At 37.4% G+C, this 25,008-nt stretch overlaps 1 protein-coding gene across 1 annotated transcript in view; it reads left to right on the top strand.

The window, feature by feature from the left end:
- LOC139735000 (ATP-binding cassette sub-family C member 4-like) overlaps positions 1-23,828 on the top strand; it is a gene marked incomplete at its 3' end in the record, with an annotated part of 38,492 nt that extends 14,664 nt beyond the window's left edge. Inside the window, exons 2-4 of the mRNA XM_071645775.1 lie at positions 1,499-1,609; positions 5,978-6,098; positions 23,610-23,828. Of these exons, the coding sequence (XP_071501876.1) occupies positions 1,499-1,609; positions 5,978-6,098; positions 23,610-23,828 (451 nt within the window). The remainder of the gene's footprint in view (positions 1-1,498; positions 1,610-5,977; positions 6,099-23,609) is intronic.
- Positions 23,829-25,008: the final 1,180 nt, after the last annotated feature.

The raw sequence follows: 25,008 nt of genomic DNA on the forward strand, positions 1-25,008 counted from the left end.
ATTCTGTCTTAAGTGTTTGACTACTGTAAAACGAGGAATATGTTCGCGTGCATTTTAATTTAGCGAATTTGGCGAGCTGCAACGTTCACGAAATTAAAATGCGAGCAAGAGTTCTTGCCTACACAATACATGTATGCATTGGATGCCAGTGGCAAGTCGGGAAAATTTCATGCTGCGAGAAAGACCATCGGCTCATATTCGAGAAATTTTCATATCGTGAATATATATCATGTTTCATGGCATGTCTTGCACACAAAAGCTAAATGGACCACATTACGTAGGTGATGAGATCACAGCTCTCTACACCTGTATGCAAGTAATGAATCTTGTTGTTGAGACACCTCAAGAAATATAAAGTATACAGGTAAGTTCATAAATGCTAGCTGTGCTGTTTCGAAATAAAAGGAACTTTTCTTTTAATGGCATACAGGGCTGTAAACAGAAATTTGATTTATGTTATAAAAGGCAGAATTGGAGGGGTTTGTTCTGTCTGTTTTGTTTTTGTTTTGTTTTTTCTTGCAACATGAAAAGATTGTCAAGTGACATTTTATCACAATACATGTCAAACCACTTGGTAGATCAAACATAAGAACTGGGTCTACAATCTTTTATGAGTATCTCAGAGTTGAGATATCATGGCCAGTAAATATTTGCTGAGTGGGAATTTATTGACATGGCAGTGATAATAGGTGTGTTCTTTTCTATAACAATAGCTCTCTGATCATACGAAGGTACTGAAGAGATATGGCAATATTTTAAAGGAATGGAGCCCGCAGAATATTGCGTGAAATGTTACCTTAGTTGCCAAATTCAATTGATATATTTTCATGTGATCTTGTTGTAAAGTACAAGATTATTTTTCTGTATTTTATGGAGACATGTCAATGAAAGCATTTATCGGCATTGGTTTGTTTAAAGTTTGTCTGTTTGCATAATAACTCAAAAAGTTGTGAACAAATTTGGATTAAACTTGTGGGAAGCATTGATAATAGCACAAGGGACAGAGGATTAAAATTTTGTTGTGATCCCTGCTTTTCTACTTTGATAGATGTACACTTGTATGTCACCTACATTTTTGTGTAAGAGTGCAACTTATACATGTATGTATTTGTTGGCGAGGGGTATTTTGCTTAACTCACACTCTGCAAATTATATACTATATACTTCTTTATTAGTCAGGTTGGTGGTTTTGTTTTGTTTTGTTTTGTTGTGTTTTGTTTTGTTTTGAGGGGGGATGAAGGAGGGGCTCTCTTCACATTAATTTGCATTTTTAGAGTGAAGCATTGTGTGTCTGTCGTCTCTGTCTCTTTGTCTGTCCGGCTGTCTGTGTGTGACAGGGAAAAGCATACAGAAATCCAGTCCTTGTTCATTTCTTTGCATGAGGAATCTTCTCGGCCATAAAACGTCAACACAGATTTGCAAGTAAATTTCCTCATAGATGACTAAAATCTCATCCTCATGTTATTTTTTCATTTAATTTGCTAATTGTCGACTGCAGCTGGCTCTTGCCTCTCTTCAAATATGGCTACAAAAATACCTTGGAGATGCCACAGCTTCACAGGGTGTGTCCCTCGGACTCCGCAGAGGCCCTTGCCGACAGCCTTGAGAGGTGAGCTTCCTCCCACTGGGACCTTAGCCCATATTCAAAAAATCTCTTCTTATCACTGTAAAAGTGGACGTTTTCGCAGTGTGGGCATCCCTGCTGATTTATACATGTACATTGTATAATATCAAATAGGTTTAATAGTCAAATACCGGTTAGTGATTGACTAAACACAGTCATGTGATGGAGGCACATTCGTTATGTTCGCCCATGGGCAGAACATTTATGTAATGTTCTCCCATGGGAAAATATTTCATGTAACAAATGACAGAAAACAAACGATTGAACAATCATGTTTTTCACGCAATCGCTAGGATAAATTTGCCTATTCCATACAATGTGAAAAAGCAGATTTGGCTTTTAACCCATTAAAACAGATGATGACTTCTGTTGTCAGGAAGATGTACCAAAAGTTCCACCCTCAGGGTTTGAAATGCTATTTCGAGAGGCTGTAAGTCCCTCAATAGCATTTCAAACCCTTCGGGTGGAACATTCGGTATCTTCCCTCCCCCGCCAGGCATCATCTATATAATGTTGTACTCACAGATTTATATAATAGTAAGTACTCAGTTATCTTGTAGCACTTTATTTCATTATTGCCTGATTCATCTCTAAGTTTCTTACTGTGGCCAGATAGTGACAGTGTGAACACTTTGTTTTACTGATACTGAAGTGTTAGGTCTTTAATAGTTTAAGTCTCTTTGACCACAAGTGACGACCCATCATCGTACTGCTGGTAATAATGCCAAAAATACTTACTAGTACATTGTATGTTTTCTGCCTCTCAAGCAGCAAAGGAAAAAAAAAAAAGAGATAAGAAATCTGATTTCAGAGACGTTCTGTCCTGTTACCATTGGGCATAATCCTCGGCATGAGTATGTGATAAATAAAGAAAACAAAATAAAACAACAAGGCCATACAGTGTAAATGCTCACTAAAGAGCTGATAATATGACAGGAAGAAAGGAAGGACACGTATGGAGGAAGACAATACAGATCTCTTGGTACCATCATGTTGTCAAAAATAGAAACAAGGTATACAATGTACTCACAAGTCACTGCATGTATGTGTGTAGGATCATGATGAGAAGTCTAAAAGATGCACTTATTAATACTCAATTTCCAAAGGCAGAATCTACTTTTTGAAATGCTGATTCAAAATGCTGATCCTAAACGCTGTTCACGAGGCCAGGGTACTGTTGACTCTCAATTTTGTTAACCTCAAGAAAGAGCCGATTTTGCAAATGTGCACTGTGTTTGCACTTGCTATTAAAGGGATAGTACAGTATTGGTGGAGATGAAAATTGGGCTTTTAAGTTTTTGCAAGATACCAAGAAAACACTTATGAAATAGTACAGAGCATACCATTTTATGAGAAATTCAAAGTTTATTTGATGAAAATCGGGTTTGGAATGGCTGAAACATCCAAAAACAAAGGAAAACATAGTGATCGTAATAAAATGTGGGTCCCACACTTTTTTAGAATCGCTCTGTTTTGGATATCTCAGCCATTTCAAAACCAATTTTCATCAAATAAACGTTGAATTCCTCATGGATTTACATGCTCTTTCATATTTCATAAGAGGTTTCTCATTATCTCACCAAAAAATGTTAGATACCTCAAGTTAGGTCTCAACCAAAACTATACGATCCCGTTAACCTAAGCAGACTGGTCAAAACTGAGGTATACGCTTTGTCAGAAGTTTTGAATGAGTATGTGCACGATGACATTTTGACTAGCTACACGTTCAGCGTTTTTTATAATACAGTTTGATATTTTTTCTATAATTTACTAGTGCACCAATTATGGGAACTTGAGGAGGTATGAGTAGTTGATGACAATTGACATTTACAGCTGGTAGTGGTACCGGTATTATTGTGAGCTGTTCATACATTAATATGTCAGTATGCATGCATTACCAACAGGGAGCTCGAGCTACTGAAAGCAGAACATCGCACAATATTTGAAATGGCGGCTAGCCAGGAATGCACATTTTTATGTGAACTGGAAAGGTGTTGAGATGGCAATCAGTACCGGTATTTTATAAGTGTCTCTGCGCATGGTTTGCATTTGTGCTCCCCGTAAATTTGATTAGAGATAATCGGCAATTGTAAACACAACTTCTTGTGCATTGCAGCGTTTTGAAATTTACACTGTTTATTTAAAAGTGAGTTGGGATGCAGCTGTGTTTGCGCTCTAATACTACCAGTAACTTGTGAAAACCCTGAATATGGCCCCGAAATGTTGAACATAATGCACTACATTGTAAGTGAAAGTGAAAACTAGAGAGAAGATGCTTCCAAAGGAACTGATCTTCAGCTTCACGTACTGTTTTATTTTATGAAGACAGGAAGAGAAATGACTAAGCCGTAGTCCGGAAGTTGGGAGTCTCAAAAAGAGATTATTATCATGATGGTTGACAAAGGAAGAGTGAGCTTGTGTAATATCAGATGATCTTGAATAGTGGTCTGCAGGCACGTGAAACTTTAAAAATTCCTAACTTTTGATTGGATTTCTGATTTTCCTCAAACATTCTCTGATACAATGTATGTTCTACTAAAATTGCTGTATTCAAGAAATCCATATGTACGCAGATTTATTATGGGGAACACATCCTTTACGCCTCCAGAGGACTACATTGTAGGTGGTGGGGATAAAATTCCCTGCTGAAGAGCGCTGTACAGAGTTGTACATGTAGGCCTTCTGTCAGGGGACTTGCACTAGAAGGGACCTCACAATTACCTGTACCTGTGTGTTCTGAAACATATTTGAGCCACAACAAGGGCTTTCTTTGTCTAAACCTACTTTGTAATTTGTTCCACATTAATAGACCTGTTACACACCTGTCCTATGATACATAATAACTGGATCATCACACAGTGGATGTACCATCAAGGTACTGTATCTTAAATAATGAAAAATTGTCTTTACTGAGGTTCTTAAAAGCAGAACTGGAGCTAGTTTGTTGCACTGATGATGAGATGAAGATGAATGTTCAGTATTAAAAGAATGACAAAAATAGGGTTCACCTTGTCCTATCCTAACTATCTAAAGTCAACTTGTAGTTAGATGAGTTTGACGATAGCACTTGGAGCCCCAAGGGCCAAAAGTTAGTACAGTGTGAATGGAACTCACTTGGTTAGCCGGATAAACAAAAAGTTAGTTAATAGCGCAATGTTCCTAACCACAAGAAATCATTGTGATTAACACAAGTGCTAAAGAATAAGATTTCATGTATACTCTGCAACAGTGTTACAGAAGTTGACAGTGGACTCATGGTTAGGCTTGATGATCTGGCACAAAATTACAGGTACTTCCGATGAATGGACACCTACATGTACCCAGATATGCCTGATATGGGGCCGGGGTTGTTGCATGCGGCCCATCGCACTTCCTGATTTAATCATCTAGAGTATAGAGCTACTGAACTACATGTATTGGTCCATGACAAACACTGCACATGTGATATTTCTTGCAGTTACGTGTAAGAGCTATTTTGCCAAATCTGGGATGATATGACTGTGTGAACATTGCTACAGATAACCACTTGACCAATGCAATTTACCTTTTAAATACAATGTGGGTAGTATTGGTAATGTGCCAGTGCCAATTTTATCCCAAGACTAAACTCTGAGAAAGAATGATAGAGAATAAGAGTATGTGTGATTGCAATTTACTTGTAAGGCTTTTTGACGACACGGATGAATAATGGGTGCACACTCAAAAATGTCCACTGAGCATGACTGGCACAAAACGAGCAGGGAAATAGAACAGTTGAATGATTTCTCAGGCTTGCAAGGAACAAAACCCTGAATTCTTGTTTTGAGCATCGATGGTACATACAAGGCAAATACATGTAGCTTGTGCTCGAGCCCTATTAAAATGGTATTGTATGCTAATCTATAGTGTTGTGTGGATAACTTGTAATCTGATTCATGCACTGGGAGGAGGTATTTGGTTTCTATGACGATGACATCAATGTTGGATGTGCATCTCTCGTGGGTGAAAGAAAAGGAATGAAAGTGGAATTCCTGACTGCCAGTTTAGGTTAGTCTGATATGAAAGAGTAAAATCTTGCAAGCACAACACTGAACAGTGAACTAATATGAAAGGTCTTATAATAGTTACGATACCGGTAATAATTGAAAGCTCAGGTACCCTGTCACACCAGGATGAATGAGAAGCAGTCAGTATTTGACAGCTAATGCAATGCAGTATACGAACTTGGATTCTGTAAGTTTCATTGCACAGTAAAAGATAGTCTTTGGTTACAACCCCCTGAATGTTATATGACTTAATGCAGATTTGGTATTTCTTATCCAACTCCCCCCCCCCCCCCATTTTTCTCTTGAAATTCAATTCTCTTGTACGCAGGAATTGGCGTACGGAGTTGCAGTCAGCCGAATGTCGTCACAAAAAGCCAAGTCTTCTGCGAGCTCTGGCCAAGACGTTCTGGCGCCCCCTGGCTTTCTCGGGAATGATTGTGTTTGCAGAGGTATGTTACGATGTTGCAAAGGCACATTTTGCAGTACATTGCACTTTGATATGTGGCCAAGGTGAGTACTGGTATATGAAGGGATTCAGATGTTTGCTACATTACTGAAGCCCCATTTGGAAAAAGAGACTTTATTGCTACAACGTCAGGATTCAAATGTTAGCTACATTTCTGCAGCCCTATTTAAAGAGACCTTATAGGTACAACATCAGGAAAACAAAATTCCTTGCCTCAGGCAATTAATCTGCAGCAGCGCATAGTGTGCCAGTCATTCTTTGTCTTTGATGTTATAGTGTATCAAATGAATGCTACTGCCGTTGCATTCTACATAACATTAGAACTACCTAGGTAATGTCAGGGTAATGCTGCTATGATGATTATCTTTCTAATAACTGGCCAGGGTAGAATTTGGCAAAAGTTGCCGCAACAACTTCCGAGCGACAATTTGCGGGGCGCATTTTAACAGGCATGGTTAAAAAAAAGTTACCCAGAAGCCACCAAGTCATTGTTGTGGTACATTGTAACAAGGCTATGTTAAAACGGGGCTTAGGATACTGTCTAAAGCCAGGTGAAATCATTGTTTATTCCTAAATTGGCAACACAGTTTTGAGGGTTAAGGGTTAAGGTTAATTTACATACACCCTATTTGGATTTAGACTCTGGGCAGATTTGCAGCAACTTTACCCATTTCTTTGGATAGGCTCTACATGTATTAGGCAGTAAATTTCAGAGCTGCCAATTTGATGAGGATTACTGTAGAACAGAGTGTGGTTGGAAATGACAAATTCAAGCATTGTCAAGTTTTCCCAAAATTCCGTTAAAAACCACAAAAATCCTCCACATGGCCACAGTTTAGTCCAAGAGGTAAAAAGTGCTGAAATTACACAGCAAAACATGACAATCCCCTTGATTTTCCACAATTCTTGAACGGAACACTCCATTTGCATCAACAGTTTTGCTGTAATTTCAGCCAAACTTAGAAGTGCATCTAGGAGGGTACTTACTTCTGGAGTACTGATATCAGCAGAACAAGTTTTGCTGTAATTACAGCAAATCTGTTGGACCGTTGCAGATGCACAGTGAACACCATGCAGGTGGGGGTCTTTCCTTGCACACTTTTTTTTTGTGGTCATTTATGTGTTGAAAATAATTGTATTTGGAAAAGACTCCTGAATGTATTAAAAGAGACTTAAAGGAAACCAAAACCCAACGAGAAATGTGGATTGAGTGAAAGCACTTGTAGAACACATCAGTGAAAGTTTGAGGAAAATCAGAAAATCTGGTGCGAGTGATGAGTTTTTAAAATTGTTGGTGTTGGAACCCCTGGATGAGGAGACTACTAGAGGATATGATGTCATACATGGACAACAATATGAAGAAACTGTAAAGGGAATTCCACAAAAAGTCATTTCTCATGAAAATTACTTATTCTATCAACTTGATACTGATACATGTATATTAAAGCGTTTATATACATTATATCAAGGGTTTAAAATAGTAATTATTCTCCCCTGCTTCCTGAAAGGGTTAAATCAAGTGCTCTTTCATTATGCTAGAAAAGTGAGTTTATGTGTAATTCCCTTTATATTTTCTTTATTGTTGTCCACACATGACATCATAGCCTCTAGTAGACTCCTCATCCAGCGGTTCCAACACCAAAACTTTAAAAATTCGGAACTTTTGCATCGATTGTCCAATTTTCCTCAAAATTTCATTGATGTGATCTACCTGCACGTACTACACAATCAGACCAGTCACACAACTAGAGAGGCAAGCCGGTTCATGACTTGTTGCACGACTCAATAATGCATACTATGTATGATCAAACTACACATACATGTATATAGGCTTACGGCCGTTATGGTTTCAGTGCATTATAATGTAGCATGATTCACAGAAAGCCCATGACCCGTTGTGAAAATTGGGCATGTCAAATCTCTCCACCTGGCAATAAGACCCAGTCACATGACTGAAAACTGGCAAGACTGGTACGCTTCCAGTCTTAAAGGGGAAGTACGGTTTGGTTGGCCATGGCACATCTTTCTGTTATTTAGCGGTACCGGTATTAGCAGAATACGTGATAACATTGTGTTAACCGGTAAATTGTGGCAAAGGCATGAAGTGTGTGGTCTGACTTAACTGCATAACAAAAGAATGCAAGAAACAGAAAAGTTTGCAATCACAATTACATCAAATCATTAGAGGATATTGGACACTCATTTCAAGAAGTTATACATGTGTTCCTGGAAGAGCTATTCCAAATTTCAGTTCTGCCTACACTTGTTCATCTTCTCAAAGGTCTATAGGTCACCTATATTCCAGATGATCACAATGCACATGATCAGTAAGATAGTGTGTCCACTAGATGTTATGGGACCGCTACTTTAATTCCATATCAGATCTGCCAGTTGTCATGTCGCCAAGTCATAACCAGCACCTTTTTGGATTCTAACACTCAATTCCAGAATCCAACAGAAATTTCACACCTTTGCATTTGGAAATTCTTTACAAATTTTTACTGTCAGTCTGATGAAAGTATCATTCCAGTATCATCCAGTGAAACACCATTAGCCATCAATGGTTCCTCTAAAGTCCCATCCTGCTCTTGACACCATTGTACCAACTGTTCATGCTCATTCTGTGTGAATGAGATGAACTGTACAACTGACGGCTTCCATGTCACCATAATATCTTCTTCGTCAGCAATACGGTATTGCCATAGTATGCTGGTTAATTGATGAGGAGCAATACGTCTTGTGGAGTGGCATACATCTCAAAGAAAACAAAGTATACAGATTCCCATATCTGCTAACGCAGGCATGAGGTAGTGCCACATTATTAGTCAACCAGTACTTCACTGTCAATTTTGGCAGGCCAGAATGTGGTATTTTCTCCACGGTAAATTTGTCTTCAAAGTCACAACTCCACGTAACCAATACTCTGTACTTGTAGCTATGTGGGAACAGGATTGTACTACAAAGTGTAGTCTGCCCAGTTTGGCTGCTATGCATTTGACTACATATCAAGTTCAACTTGCACAGTCTTCATCCAAGTTCAAGTAGAAAGGCCTACTGTGTAGTTACATTGTACACAGGGATTAGCTCCTCCACAAACAATCCCTATAAGGATGCAAACATTTTCCTGTTGAAGCAACTACACCTAAAATGCAAGGCCTGGCCTCAGCTAATCCAAACAGTCAACACGTAGGGCCTACTTCATAATATGCTGGATAGGCCTACATGGATTAAAAGTGTACATGTGAAAAGTGTTGTTACAGTGAAGGGTACTCTCTTGCATTCTGTGTTGTGTGTGTTTTATAATGAGCAGGGAGGTGAGGCATGTGTCTCACCTGCCTTGTGCAAGAGGACAATAAATTGTAGTTTCCAACTATATCACCCTAAAATGTTACTTAGATAATATAATACATTTATGAAAAATATACAAAAGAATAATAAATGCTCCTTGAAACTTTGTTGTTGTCCAAGTAAATGATGTAATATAGAATAGAACATTTCTAAACAGCTCCGAAAATCTGTTGAAAATTGTGTTTTATAGCATTTCTAAACTAAGTTTAACAAAATTACATTGCACATACAAAACTATTCTTTATCGCATTTTTGTTGGTCTATGTTGCATACATGCACTGTACACTACTGTGAAAACTTCAGCTATAAAATGCAACTTTCAATAGAATATTAGGGCTGCTATCTTTTCTAACCAATGATAGGCTATTCAGTTGAACAACAGCATAGATGCCAAGTTCAAAAAATTTTTATGAGTGAGATTTTCATGACTCAGCATCTCGGTGCGCGTGCATGTGCGTGAGCGAGGGAGCGAAGCGACTCGCTGAGCATGGGGAGGGTGTTGAAGGGGGGTGTCCGCCCTCCCACGGTAGAGAGCTTTTTCAATTTTTAGCTGGTCCATACTTAAGTGACTATTTTTTACTTATTTTGAAATACAAAAGATAGATATGCCTTCAATTGCAGCTCTCACTGTAATCCTTTAAGCTATGCTCCCAATGCGTGAGAAAAATGGGTGTCATGTGTGAGATCGTGAGACAGACCCGAAATGCTTGAGTCTCACTCACAATGTGTGAGACTTGGTAGCTCTGCAACAGCAAAGTTTCAATGAGCATTCATTATTTGACCTTGGTCTGCATGTGTTATGCCAAAAGTTTTATTCTACTGGCAAAAATTTTACTACATTGCTTCTTTGAAGCAATTTTGGGACAAAGTTATCTGTCATTCAAGTGTTCTACAAAAAGTTTGTGTGATATTGGGGTAATGCATTGTGGAAAATAAAGGGACATCCCCGCAGTACTAGTGTTTACTGTGAAAGCGCCCATATAGATTTGGCTCAAAAGATATCAAGAGAACATGTCTATAAGCTTGTCTTGTATCAAAAGAATGAGTTGATATACTATTGGTACATATGTATAAATCCCCCCAAACTATACCCAACTAAGGCCTCCTGTCAATGATGACAAGTCGTAAAAACGTGCTGACATGAGTACAGGTATATAATAAGAAAACATGACTTAAGATGATTATACATTGCTTGAAATTTAAATTGCTTGATCATTATTAGCATGGTCATGGATAATATTCTTTATTGATATATCTAGCTTACCTTAGCACCAACCATGTGTATAATTATGGTCATTTTCTTGTGTATGTCATGGTATTAAAGATAAACACATATTTTTTAATAGAATCCACTGGGAATAGTCTTTACTTTAATACTGTGAGAAATATGAGTCTAAACTACATTAAGCAAATATCTACAGGCTTTTATTTCTACATCACAAACATTCTTTCCTGATTGGTTTGACTGCAGTTCAGTTGTTACATAAAATTTCAATCATCTCTAGCGATAATAATAATATTCCACGATGACTAGTTGAATGACATAATATATGTGTGCACGCTACAGTTTGCACTGTTGCCTTCAACTGGACCGGTTTGTGAAGCAATCATACCAGATGCCTGTACTTTTGATGGCTACATGTTGTGAATATAGCTACTCCATGAATACGCTGTTTTCATTTTCTTTGTACAGCAGTCTTAGCAAGTACAGTCAGGTTCATTCTGTGCAGTTTAAGCCAAGATCAAACAAACTTGCCAACTTCAAGGACAATAGCTGAGGCAGGAGGAAGTTTGATTTAACCCTGATTGTGCAAACACCAGTCTCCTTCCATAGATGTACAGTGTATATTCAGCTCTCTTTCATTAGCTCATGGAACAAGACCAAACTTTTTGGAATGCTTCATAGTACTGAACATGCTATGTGGGGAGGTATTTGGCTGCTGTCTGCTCAAACCGCAAAGGCCCATCAGGTGAGACCACAGTAATAGTAATAGTGAATGATAAATGTGTTGCTTTTATCAGTGTCAGGCAACAGTATTTCTATCTGAATGAAGCAAGAATGTTAATGTTGTTAGCTGACATTTTACTTTTTGCATACCCCTTTGAACTAGTTTTGTTGCATGCAGAATCACACACAGTGTATTGTACTTTGTTTCCTCCACCAAAGGGGGAGGTTATGTTTTCGTTACCGTTGGTTTGTTTGTTAGTACCAGTTCGTTCGTTAGTTTGTCTGTGTGCAAAATAACTCAAAAAGTAGTTAACGGATTGGGATGAAACTTGCAGGAAAGGTTGAGAATGACACGAGTAACAAACGATTAACTTTTGGTAGTGATCCGAGAAATTTTGGGAAATTTATGAAGGATTTTGATATTTTGGCAGGTAGGGTCAATGAACTTGGGAGTTCAGGCTGTGCGTATTTGAGGTTTGCAGCGCACACTAAAGCGCGTGCTCTAGTTTCTGCTAGGGCGAGGCGCGCCGCGCATCTGAGGGTTTAAGACATTACAAAAGCTTCTATATTGTGAAATCGGGAGACTTTCAGCATACTACAGTTGTATAAACACTTCAGCATGCTGTGAGTACGTATGGGTGGAAATCGGGGGCCCGTTGCATAAAAGTTACAATGGTGATAACTTTGCCATCCAATGGTAACCTCCATGGCAACAATACTCAACAGCCAATCACAATCAAGAATTCCATGGAAGTTACCATTGTATGGCAAAGTTATCATCATTGTAACTTTTATGCAACAGGCCCCAGTTATCTCTATGGAAGAACAAGATCAGTGATGGAAAAGGGCTGCATGCTTGGTGGAGGTCTGTGCTCTCAGAGTGCTTCTCTAGTTAAATTTGTTATTGAATTACAATGTAATGTGTTCATATCCATTCAATTTCCAGGTTGAGTAATGAACTTGTATGAATTTATGAATGAATTGGAAATATATAGTGTGCACAAGCCTCAATGATGGAGCATATCACTTTCAGCACTTACACGAAGTTAGATTATATTTGTCTCCTAGACTAAGTTTTTCTTCATTCAAAAGTATTTGGGGGGGGGGGGTGAATACAAATGGATTGAATGGATAATAATGAAGATCTGCATTTCCAATGCATTGATAAAGAGTGCTACTGTATTCTATTACGCAGAAATGCAGTTGATATGTAGTTTGAAAAAAGACTACAATTTATTTAGCATAACATTGATTTTTTTTTTGTCAAAATGAGATGAAAAATATGGAATGAATGGCATTTTAATCCTATTCCCACCTAGGGAGGCATTTTGGCCCCCCTTGACGTTTCGCGTGATCATTCCGCAACGCATGATGCTCTCACTGCGACATTTTATAACTTTTTGCTTTCAAGTATCACATAACTTATGAGACCAAATTTGTCGCTCTCGGACATACCATTTTGAAGCCAACCTGTACGCCCCTTTGAAAAATATTTGTTGACCCAAAAGTTGCTCAAAAACATGATTTTGTGTACAAATCCAATGTAGATTGTGTTTTTTGCATTTAATTCATACAAAAATACATATTTTTACTGTCAATGGCTGACAATTGGCTGAAAATGGCTGAACATTTATTTTAGGCTGATGCTTTAAAAAGTTTCTGCGACAAATTTTGACAAAAAACAACAAAGAAATAAATAAGACATTCAATAAACAACAAAATTCGAAGAAGTAATTATTAAGCCAAATTTTTGCTTCAATATCATTGTTAAGGATATTGAAAATTGTATATTCACCTAAAAAAAATTATTTATGTGCAAAAAAAAAGCATAAATTAGCATTTATCAATTCAAAATACATGAATCAAAATGTGAAAAATCGAACCATACAGTCTTGTAGATTACATTGGCCTCTACCTTAGTGCAAATTTTCGCGAGGATCACGTGATCCACAACTGAGATCTGAAGTGGGGCCAAAAAGTCCCCTCCCCCCGATGGTTTTAAGTCCCTCAAAAAACCAGGTGGGTGTAGGGTTAAAGTTCTTTAACAGTCAATAATGAATATGCAAACAATGAAGTGATGTTGCCATACCATCACAACTTGCCATACAATTCAAATTTTGAATTTTCAGTTATTCATTCAAAGGCAAACATGCATCAGTCTAAAATCCTGATAGATCGACCTGATCATTGAAGTTATTTAATCAGGAATAACATCACTTCAATAACAGAAAATTGAATCTTTAATCACTTCAATAACAGAAAATTGAATCTTATCATTTCTTTGGACATGATCAATAGAGAATTGTAAGGTTATAGACAACATCAGCTCACTCATTTGCATATTCATGTCAAATACATGTACATAAAAATGTATAAAAACTGTTCTGCAGTCAACAGTTCTGCTTTCAAATGTTTGAAAACTGTTCTGCAAAAATTAGCAAAACTTCACAATTTCATAACTTCCCTATTTCACTATTTATCCAATTCTGATAAAAAATTGTCACTGTTCTCCTCCCAAGTTTTTACTCTTATCATACTATACAGGTTGATTATACTGAGCATGTGAACCATTTGCAAAGGATGTAAATGTCAAAAAATGGCAAAGTCCAACATTCTGAAATTTTCACTTTCTTTTTTTATTTGTTGCGACAATGGCACTGAAAATAATTCTCATCATGTGTAACACACAGCTAAACATTTGTAAGTAGAAAAGCACTCTGAGAGCGCAGACCTCCGTCAAGCAGCTCCCATTTTCCACCGTGATCTTGCTCTTCCATAGAGATCAGTGATTTCCATCCACTGAAAAAATCGCCCGATTTCACAATATAGAAGCTTTTTTAACGTCGTAAACCCTCAGATGCGCGGCACGCCTCGCCCTAGCAAAGATTAGAGCGTGCACTTAAGTGCCTGCATGCAAACTTCAAATATGCGCAGCCTGAACTCCCAAGTTCATCGACCCTTCCTGCCAAAATATCAATAATCCTTCATAAATTCCCCCAAAATTCTTGGATCACTACAAAAAGTTAATTGTTTATTACTTGTGTCGTTCTCAACCTTTCCTGCAAGTTAATCCGTTAATCCCAATCCCAATCCGTTAACTACTTTTTGAGTTATTTTGCGCATGGACAAACTAACTACGTAACAAACAAACCAATGGTATAATGAAAACATAACCTCCTCCCTTGGCGGAGAGGTAGTGTAATAATGCCTCAAAAGGTATGTGAATAATTTGCAGATATGTTGTAAATGATCAGAAAAACTTCACAGATTTTGCTATTGACATACACGAGATATTCTACAAACTGTTGAGTTCCATAATATAGAAGTTCACGAAGTTTTCCAGAGCATTATGCACGTCTTGTGAAGGTTATATATGCACACATATGACAAGGCTTTAACACCCTTTTTCAGAGCAAATTATGAGCAGATCACAAACAAATGTGCAAATGCACAAGAAATTGTCCTATTTTTTTTTCAAAAACTAAAAGTGACACCCACAAATATTTCACAACACTTTCAATTCCCTGCTTAGGTTTTGCAATCATTTGCAAACTATTAAAAATGTGAATGTTGAAGTTTGCTAGTTTTTCATCCACATCCTTTGCCAGGTTTACAAGCTCTGAAATCAGCCCTTAATTTGCTTGAACCTGGAATGGAATTCCTGCTTAATAGCAAATGTTACAAAACAGTGTAACAAGGCACCAATATGTCATATGTGGTAGACTTACCATTATTATGTAGGACTTAAAGATTTGAATAGAAATAATATTGTAATTAATTAAGGATACTTGTAGAAAACTTCTCAAACAATTAGGAATCTAAGGAGCAAGCATTTTGTATTTTGTTTGTTTACATCTTTGTTTAGTCTCTGGCATCAGAGCAATGTTAAGCTTTAAGGGAAGAAATGAAAATGAAAATTAATGTAAGAATATGTTGCAGTACATTATTGTAAGCTTTACAGAGCAGCACACTGTTGCTTTGTGAAAGAATACATGCTGCAGTTTTTGCAGAACTCTCCTCCATACAAATTTTAACTCTTCCGATTTGTTCATTTCATTTGTAGGGTATCAGTTTGATGGATTCCAGCTTCACGCAACATCACCAACAAGCAGCATCAGTCCAAAGTTTGATGTAAATCCAGGGGCATAATGGTTGCACCTTCAAGTATCTGGTAGTTCAACAGATGCATCAGTTATCACAGAATGCATACTGGTGTGCCAAATGATTTAGGGTAGTACAGATCATTATAACATAAGAGTTTAAAAAATCTATGACTGTAACTTAAAGGACAAGTTCACCTTCATGGACATGTGGGTTGAGTGAATGCAGCAAAATAAAATAAGTAGAACATATCAGTGAGAGTTGGACGAAAATCAGACAATCCATTCAAAAGTTATGAATTTTGAAGTTTCTGCTCAGCCACAGCTGGATGAAAAAACAATAGCTTGTGATGTCACATGTGTACAACGATATAAAGAAAGAATAAAGAAAATTAAACATATTCCCATTTTTCTTGCATAACACAAGAACACTCAACTTCTCTCTCTCAGAAGACAGGGGGAATGATATTACCTTTAACATACTTCAGTAACAGGTCGAAGAAATGCGCACTTTATTCAAAAAGTCAAGTTTTGTGAAATTCTCTTTTTTATTTTCCTTCAATCGTTGTATGCAAGTGACATCATACACTGTAGCAGTCTTCACATCCAGCAGTGACTGTGCAGATACTTAAAAAATTTCATAACTTTTAAACAGATTGTCTGATTTTCCTCAAACTTTGTGTTCTACTAATACTGCTGCATTCTCTCAATCCTTATGAACATGAAGGAGACTTGTCCTTAATTGCCTTATCACAGAATGATACAAAGTGTGATTTATAAATCCAAGTAGGTTAAAAAGAATGGAGTCACGACCATCTCTAATATCCTTTGCCAGATGTTCGATGCTGCCACTCAAAAATATTTGAACCATGTGCCAAACAGGGTCTGCCGCGCAGATAGGTATACAATGGACTCGTGTCTCATTGTATCACCAGCCACTCTCTGGGGAAGATGTGTACATCTCTGTGATGGTAATTACTTTTTGCTATCCCTTCTTATTAAAGACAGGTGATATAATTATGATGGTTAAGACACAGGGATGCGCAAATAGAAATTAAAAAAAAAAGAAGAAAAGAAATAAAGATGAAAATTACCAGACTGCACAAGTGTCATCGAAACCAGATATAAAACTTTTTGTTAACATGTAACAGCGATTTTTAACGCCATACCCTAAATCCTAACTGTACTTGGTCTCGTTTTATGAAGAGTTAGAATTTATTACAGAATTGACTTCTATCATAAGTCTGTGGCAGCAATTTAAAATCAATTATATCTTTTGATTAAACAGGGTCCTAGACTATTTTGACCCATGGAGATACAAAGGTAGATGTACAAGACACCGTTTTTGTTAGTATCGCATAATGCGTTGCCATGGCAACGGCAAATTTTCATGAAAAATTATTGATTGACCTGACTTTCATTCTTTGAGCAATTAACCCCAAATGTGGCATGTGTAACTCCTATCAAAAGAAGATGTGCAAGACACTTTCTTCATTGGTATCGCCTGGTGCATTGCCATGACAACAGCAAATTTAAAAAAAGAATACAGAATGTTGTGGATGGAAGTACTCTTTCATTTTTTGAGTAATTGACCCGAAATTTGGCATGTGTGACCACTTTCAAAGGAAGATGTGCAAACGCTTTTTGTTAGTGTTGCATAATGCATTGCCATGGCAACAGCAAATTTTGACAAAATCTTATACATTGTGGTTGATCAAACTACTCATCAGTTTTACAGCAATTCAGTTGAAATTTTGGATATAAGATGCAGTCAATGTAAGGTGTAGTTGTGCAAGATGCTATTTATGTATGTGTGAACAAATATGTTGCCATGGCAACAGCAGTTTTTTGTACCAATCATACAAAAAAAAGAGTGGATTGACCTAACTCCCTGTGTTTTTGGAGTACTTGACTTGAATTTCGGCACATTTATGACTACTGTGTGTAGAAGTGCAGAACACATCTGCTATCTAGACGTTTATCAATACGTTGCCATGGTAACAGCATTTTTTCACTAAAAGCATTACCTTTATATGCTTTTTAGCTAACTCCCTAAATCTTTAAGCATTTAGCTCGAAATTTTTAGCCCATGTGACTGCTATGATAGATGTGAAAACTTCATCTTTGGTTATTGTTGAATGATGCATTGCCATGGTAACAGCATATTTTGAATGAAAATCGTCCAAAATTAGTGTGGATTCAGTCAACTTCCTCAGTCTTTGAGCACTTGGCTTGAAATTTTGCATATGTGACCACTATAGTACGTAGATATACAAACTTAATCTTTCATCATTGTTGAGCTATGCGTTGCCATGCTTACAACATTTTTTCATTAAAAAGCATACAAAAATACTGTGGATTCAGCCAACTCCCTCAGTCGTCTTTTAGCATTTAGTTTGAAATTTGGCCCATGTGACCACTGTGGTATGTACAAAATGTGGATGTGCAAACTTAATCTTTTGCTATTGTTGAACAATGAATTGCCACGGTAACAGCATATCTTGAATAAAAGTCCTACGAAAATACGAAAATACTGTGGAAACAGTTAACCGTAACTTCCCTAGTCTTAGAGCATTTAGCTTGAAATTTGGCACATGTGACTGCTGTAGTACAAAAATGTGCAAATTTAATCTTTTGTCATTGTTGAACTATGCATTACTAAGGTAAAAACATTTTCCCCTATAAAGCATACAAAATACTGTGGATTCAGCTTACTCCCTCAGTCTTTGAGCATTTAGATTGGAATTTGGCACATATGACTGCCATGCTACACAGATGTGCAAACTTAATCTTTGGTCATTGTTGAATAATGCGATGCCAATGGTAACAGCATAATATTTTCAATGGAAATCATGCAAAAATACTGTGGAAACCTCCCTGAGTCTTGAGCATTTAGGTTGAAATTTGGCACACGTGACTGCTATGTTATGTAGATGTGTGAACTTACAGGTGTTTTAAAGGTGAGTGAAATAATATTTCTACAGGGTCATTGGCACCTCCATGCCTTCAATTGTCCCTGATGTTGGGAACTTAATTAATAATTTCATGAATTTTTACATGCAAAAATAGATAAATAAGTGAATAAAATGAATAAAACACTTAAAATATGAGAGAGAGCAAAGAAATCATTTGCAAAACTCATCAAATATTTTTGAATGAAAAAAAATGTATTCATTTTCCTCCATTTTTATTTGTTTTTGAGTGGTTCCCTTCTGTGTTTTATTGTTTTTCTATAAGTTTGTTGAGTAAGTCTCATAACCATGTGAAAGTATAAAAACAGCTAATTATCTCTATTTAGAAAGACTTACCACCTTTCTCAGAAGGAAACTTTTGTGAGGTAATTTTTTGTTTTGTTTTATCTGTTCAATCAATCAATGGGAGCAGTTTTATAAAATTTGTACAATTATTATTCATAAGGCCTGACTGTTAGTCATTGAAGCTATTTGAAAATTAACAATATGACATAATTTTGAATGAAATTGTGTATGTCTTTTATTTATCCTAAGTTTGTATCATCTGAGCGATTCATATCCAAGATGCCATAATGATTGCAGGGTTTTTGAAATGATGAGAAAGCACATGAAGCATCCTAGTATTTTGCATGAGTTCTGCCTGTAAATGTACATGTATATTGCCTAGATTTAACAACTGTCAGTATTCTTCTTTTCTGATACAGCATTTTTCTTTTTTTTGTACGAATTCCAATGTGTATTACAAACACCACATATCAAGTACCAAACTGTAACACCCCCCCCCCAAAAAAATGGAAATAAAGAAATTTATTTCAACAATAAACACAAATCTTACTATATCATTTATAATTACTTGGTATCTGTTGATAGATGTACTGAGATATGTTTTGTGGAGTAAAAAGGAGATAGAATGAAAGACAAAAAATTGAGTTGATGAGTGACTTGTCTTACCTTTGTCAGAAATCATGGAGAGTGAAAGCCTAAACATGTTTGAAATCCATCATATGAGACAAATTCATCGCATTTAGTTGACAATTACACACTAATATTGTCAATTTCAACAAACCAGAACATATGCATAATAAAAAAAATCATAAACATGATAATAGGTCCTACAATATGCACTCCAGCATCTGTCCAAAGGCCTACACTGTTGTATATAATTTTGCTGAAATTACAGCAAAATTTGGTCTGCATGGAAAGACCTGCACATACATCATGTTTCATGAGCATTTGTGATGGTCCAAGAAATTTGCTGTAATTACAGCAAAACTTGTTCTGCTGATATCAGTACTCCAGAAGTACCCTCCTAGATGCACTCACCAAGTTTTGCTGAAATTGCAGCAAAACTGTTGATGCAAGTGGATTGTTGAGAATTGTGGAAAATCAAGGGGATTGTCATGTTTTGCTGTGTAATTTCAGCACTTTTCACCTCTTGGACAACCTGTAGCCATGTGGAGGATTCATGTGGTTTTTAAGGGAATTTTGGGAAAACTTGACAATGCTTGAATTTGTCATTTCCAACCACACTCTGTTTGTAGGTTGTTAGCAAAATATTCCATGACCTGATGAATTGATTGATATACAGATAAACCATATTTCACTCTCAGTGTACCTGGAGAGTGCTCTAATTCAGAGAACCCATTTCTTTGGATAGGCCCTATAGGATATAAGGCAGGTAACTTCAGAGTTGCCAATTTGATGATGATTACTGTAGGTTGTTAGCAAAATATTCTAAGACCTGATGAATTGATTGATATACAGATAAACCATATTTCACTCTCAGTGTACCTGGAGAATGCTCTAGTTCAGAGTACCCATTTCTTTGGATAGGCCCTATAGGATATAAGGCAGGTAACTTCAGAGTTGCCAATTTGATGATGATTACTGTAGGTTGTTAGAAAATATTCTAAAGGCAGCTGAGCGTCACCCCTTATGGTACGTAAACTCTAAACGACCAAAGTTTGTGCATGCAATTGCGCAATGCCAGACTCGGTGCTATATCCATAAATGTGTGGGACAATGCTGCCACTGAGACACGTGTGTGTGTGCGTGTGTGTGTGTACGCATCATACACAAACATTGTCACCGCGAGCTGCGGTGATTGGAGGAGAGAGGCCAGAAGACGCGTGGCTCTTTTGGCCTCTCCTCATGCGCATGCGCACTGAGAGTGTGCATCCATTCGGATGCTCTCGTGGCTCGCTCGGACAGCCATTTTGGGATAGGAGAGTTGTAGCACAGAGCTCTTGTAGCCTAGCGTGTTGTTCGCTGACCCATTGAGCCAGCGCTATTCTCATTCGTGGGTCACTACTTTTGATACAGAATGGGGGAGGCAGCATGTTGCGTTCGTCTCCGTGCCGCACAAACCACTCGCCACGATTGAGTGCCTCTAAGACCTGATGAATTGATTGATATATACAGATAAACCATATTTCACTCTCAGTGTACCTGGAGAGTGCTCTAGTTCAGAGAGCAAAATGAAACAGATATTTCTACAGTCTGTCTCAGTTATCAATGCCAAAGTACATTGTATAAACACTTGTCGGAGGCCACAGCAATGACAAAGTGCCAGGAAAAGTGGATTTAAAAAACAGGATGGGCGCAGTTTGAGGAAGTTGTTTTTTAACATCATTGGAGATATTCATAATCATTTCAGGACTAGCTTATTTTATGTATTCTGAGACCTGTGGCTCAATAGGGAGACCTCGAGACCCCCCCCCCCCCCCCCTTGCCCTTTTTTAGTGACAATGACTCAGCACAGAAAAAAAAATGCCTGCCTGCCCCAAACAGATGATACAAGAGGCTTGTACAGACATAATGCAGCTAATGATATTATATGCAGTGTGTTTGTCTGTGTGATTCATATATGCACTGAAAGGCGCTGCAACTGATTTCTCATTTTTGTACAGTCAAAACTGTCAAATTCATGGCATGTGTCAAACCGTTGTTTGTAATTTGTCATATTTCTTTACATAATTTTAATGGAAATTACACAGATAATACATTAATTATCAACTGGAGTGCTTCATGTCATTTGCAAATGTTCCTTTCAAATTGTTGTACAGGTACAGTGTACATCACTGGCCATCTTAGCATTACTAGATTTGTAGGTGTTGTGCAGTGGTATATAAGCTAGGCACAGTTCCAGTCTGACTATGGGCAGATAAAGGTCGCTACAGACCTTCTCTTGAAACTGACTTGTAAACTGACTTGTGAACAAAGCATGTGTAGAATTTGAACACATAACAGAAACAATGTATCAAAAGATTGCATAAATGGTGTAGTAAAGGATCCATGTTTTGAAAAATCTGTCCAAAGTTCATTGCAGGCCATTGCTAATAGTGAACTGGCTTATTGAGCAACAAGCACTATATACTATTAAACCTGAATGCCCATTGTACAGCAAGCAAAGCCTTGCCTCTTGGTCTGTTACTTCGCAGGGCAAGTCAGTTTAAATACAAAGCATGCACTAAGCATGATAATGTTTACGCATCAATAAACTACTCCATATAAAATGTTTGGGATTGCCAGTTTTCAGCTAAAGCCTGAATTCAGGCCCTAGTAACTAGTATCAAAGTTCAGATTCTTTCTTTGTAACTGGCGTCCCTGACGAACAATGCTCATGCAAAAAGAGTGAATGTTGACATACTGTTAAAGTTGATATTTTCGTGCGACTAATTTTTCGCGCTCGGCCAGGTAAGAAGAGTTTTGCGTGTTTTTGATTTCGTGGAATCAAGACATCAAGTACAAGAACATACAAAAATGTATGGCAAGCAAAAATATTCGCGTGCTTTTATTTTCGTGCTAGTCTCTGGTTGCGCGAAATGCGCAAAAATATTAACGCCGCGAAAATTTCCACATTTACAGTACGTGACCTATTCATTTCTGTTTTGGTATGTGAGGAATACCAGTCATTTTATTTATTTATTTTTTTAAAGGAAACTTGCAAGAGAAATATTTCCATGTATTGTGATTCAGTGAGATCAACTTTATAAACAAAGCCTGGAGTCTGTTTTGACTTCATGTTGTACGATTGTGCTTGGTAACAGAGCTACATTTGTAGTGGATTCCCATTAAAGTGTTTGTAGGCATTGACATTTTAGATTTTAGAATTAAAAGCAGGAGGTTTGAAGCGAAGCTCAATCATGCATAATTCATAAATCAGTATTCATAAATTGCTAATTTTGTAAATTATTATTCATATTTCATTAATAACATTGATATCACAAATACAAGGAAAAATCCAACTTTCCGGTGAAATTAACAAGGAGGTTTATACCGGTACATTACATATATTGCAGTATTTGATTTAAAAGTTTCTGTGGTGTGAGTGGCTTTTGAGCTGTACATGACAAATTTACTATATATCTTTCTTTGTTCATTCCTGAATTATATGAATCATACTGTAGATATTGAACACTTTTTCTTTTTTTTTTTTTTTTTTAAACCAGTTCATGCATATGTTCATTTGCTGTTGATGAAGTTTTTGGTGGTTTCTAGTATTTCTCTCTTCCAAAGACCTGCAAACCAGTTCTACCACAAATACACTGCTGTACACCACAACTCCTGTATTTACTGTATCTAAGCTGTTTTGTTGCATTGTGGTATCACAGCAGACCCAATGTTCAGTGAAAACAGACAAACGGTCACACATGTCGCAAATTACAAACAACCTGACTGATATCAGACATTTGCATGAAAGTAATGCATCTTCGTAGAGCCACATACAATGTATCCTTCAAAGGTCCTGTTTACCTCTGGGAGCAGTGATTTAAAAAATAATCAAGATATCACATTTGATGCATAATATGTAGGTTTGTTGTATCACAAAACGTTTTACCATATAAGATTTTTGCAAAAAGTCTAAAATTTAAGGAGATATTGGTCAGTATTTTTCTCATTTAACCGTAACTGTAGACAGTTTAGTCTGGAATTTTTTTTTTAAAACTATTGTTCACATTTTGTGTATTTAACATTACTTAACATCGTTTATACGGATTCAAATTTTTACAGTGGTTGCTTCTATCCTAACTCACATTTTAGAAAGTCTATTTTAAAGCATTAATGCTGGGTTTTTGTTTCTTCTGCAAATGGTAAATTATGCTTAATATCTCACTCTCTTTCAGGAATGCATCTTCAAGCTGCTCCAGCCCATTCTCCTCAGCATCCTCGTGACGTACTTCTCGCCCGATCCCGGCATCACCACGCTTCAGGCGTACCTGTGCGCGTTCGGCATGGCTGTCTGCGGCGCGTGCGCCACCACTATGCATCACCCATACTTTTTCAACATGCAGAGACTCGGCATGCAGATCCGGATAGCGACGAGCACGCTCATATTTCGAAAAGTAAGTAAACCACTCAAAGACATACCGCCATGTAATCACATTTTTTACTAACTAAAGCCAATTGCCAAAAAATTCATGAAGGTTGTATATATTGAATCTGTGGGTTGAATTTGGGCCAAGGACTTTAAACAAGAAGAAATGCATTTTAACAAAAATGAAGTACCGATACCTAGCACATGTGCCTGTCAGTATGCATTCAGTACAGGCATATCAGGACAATAAACCCCAACACGCGCATGCAGATCCGGATAGCGACGAGCACGCTCATATTTCGAAAAGTAAGTAAACCACTCAAAGACATACCGCCATGTAATCACATTTTTTACTAACTAAAGCCAATTGCCAAAAAATTCATGAAGGTTGTATATATTGAATCTGTGGGTTGAATTTGGGCCAAGGACTTTAAACAAGAAGAAATGCATTTTAACAAAAATGAAGTACCGATACCTAGCACATGTGCCTGTCAGTATGCATTCAGTACAGGCATATCAGGACAATAAACCCCAACAAGCCCCCCCCCCCCCCCCCCCCCCCCCCCCCCCCCCCCCCCCCCCGTCTCTTGTCTTAATTCAATTGTGAATTCTGGCCAGAAAGTCTCTTTATTCAGTCAGGGAGTTCTGTAATCGATTGTGATTACAGTTACTGCAAGATTTAATAGTACAGATTTATAATGACCTCATGTCCTTCGACACAGGCCCCTTTCACCACATACTCTGCTAGACGTGTTCATTTATTAGGGCTTTTATGTATACCTGCATAGCAGAAAAATACACACCCTAAAGCAGCTGGTGTATATAATATAGAGTGTCTTGTTCACATCATGTAATAACTTTCGAGTATTACAGTGGGGGATTACCCTTGAGAAACTGTTTAGTGTTTCACACATGGGCGTGTCTTCTTACCGGATGCCTACCTTTGCTTGCCTTTTTGTTTCCATCGGGTCTCCTATTATCAGGCTCCGAATAGACCATAAGGTCGCTGCAGCTAACTATTGGTTAATAATTGTGTATTGAGACCAAACAAATCTCCTCAGAAATGACAACCTTTTTTGCCATATGGCTTACTTTCAGTTTTGATATTGCAGTTGGAGTACCGTCCAGTACATGATTGATTGCTTTCAAACGTAATTATTGAAGGTTTATGTGATATCCATTCTTTCCCCCTTAATCATAGGTAGCTT

The sequence above is a fragment of the Diadema antillarum genome, unplaced genomic scaffold (assembly GCF_040938485.1).
Source record: "Diadema antillarum isolate AM-2024a unplaced genomic scaffold, OU_Dant_1.0 seq00000561_RagTag, whole genome shotgun sequence".
NCBI classification, from domain to species: domain Eukaryota; kingdom Metazoa; phylum Echinodermata; class Echinoidea; order Diadematoida; family Diadematidae; genus Diadema; species Diadema antillarum.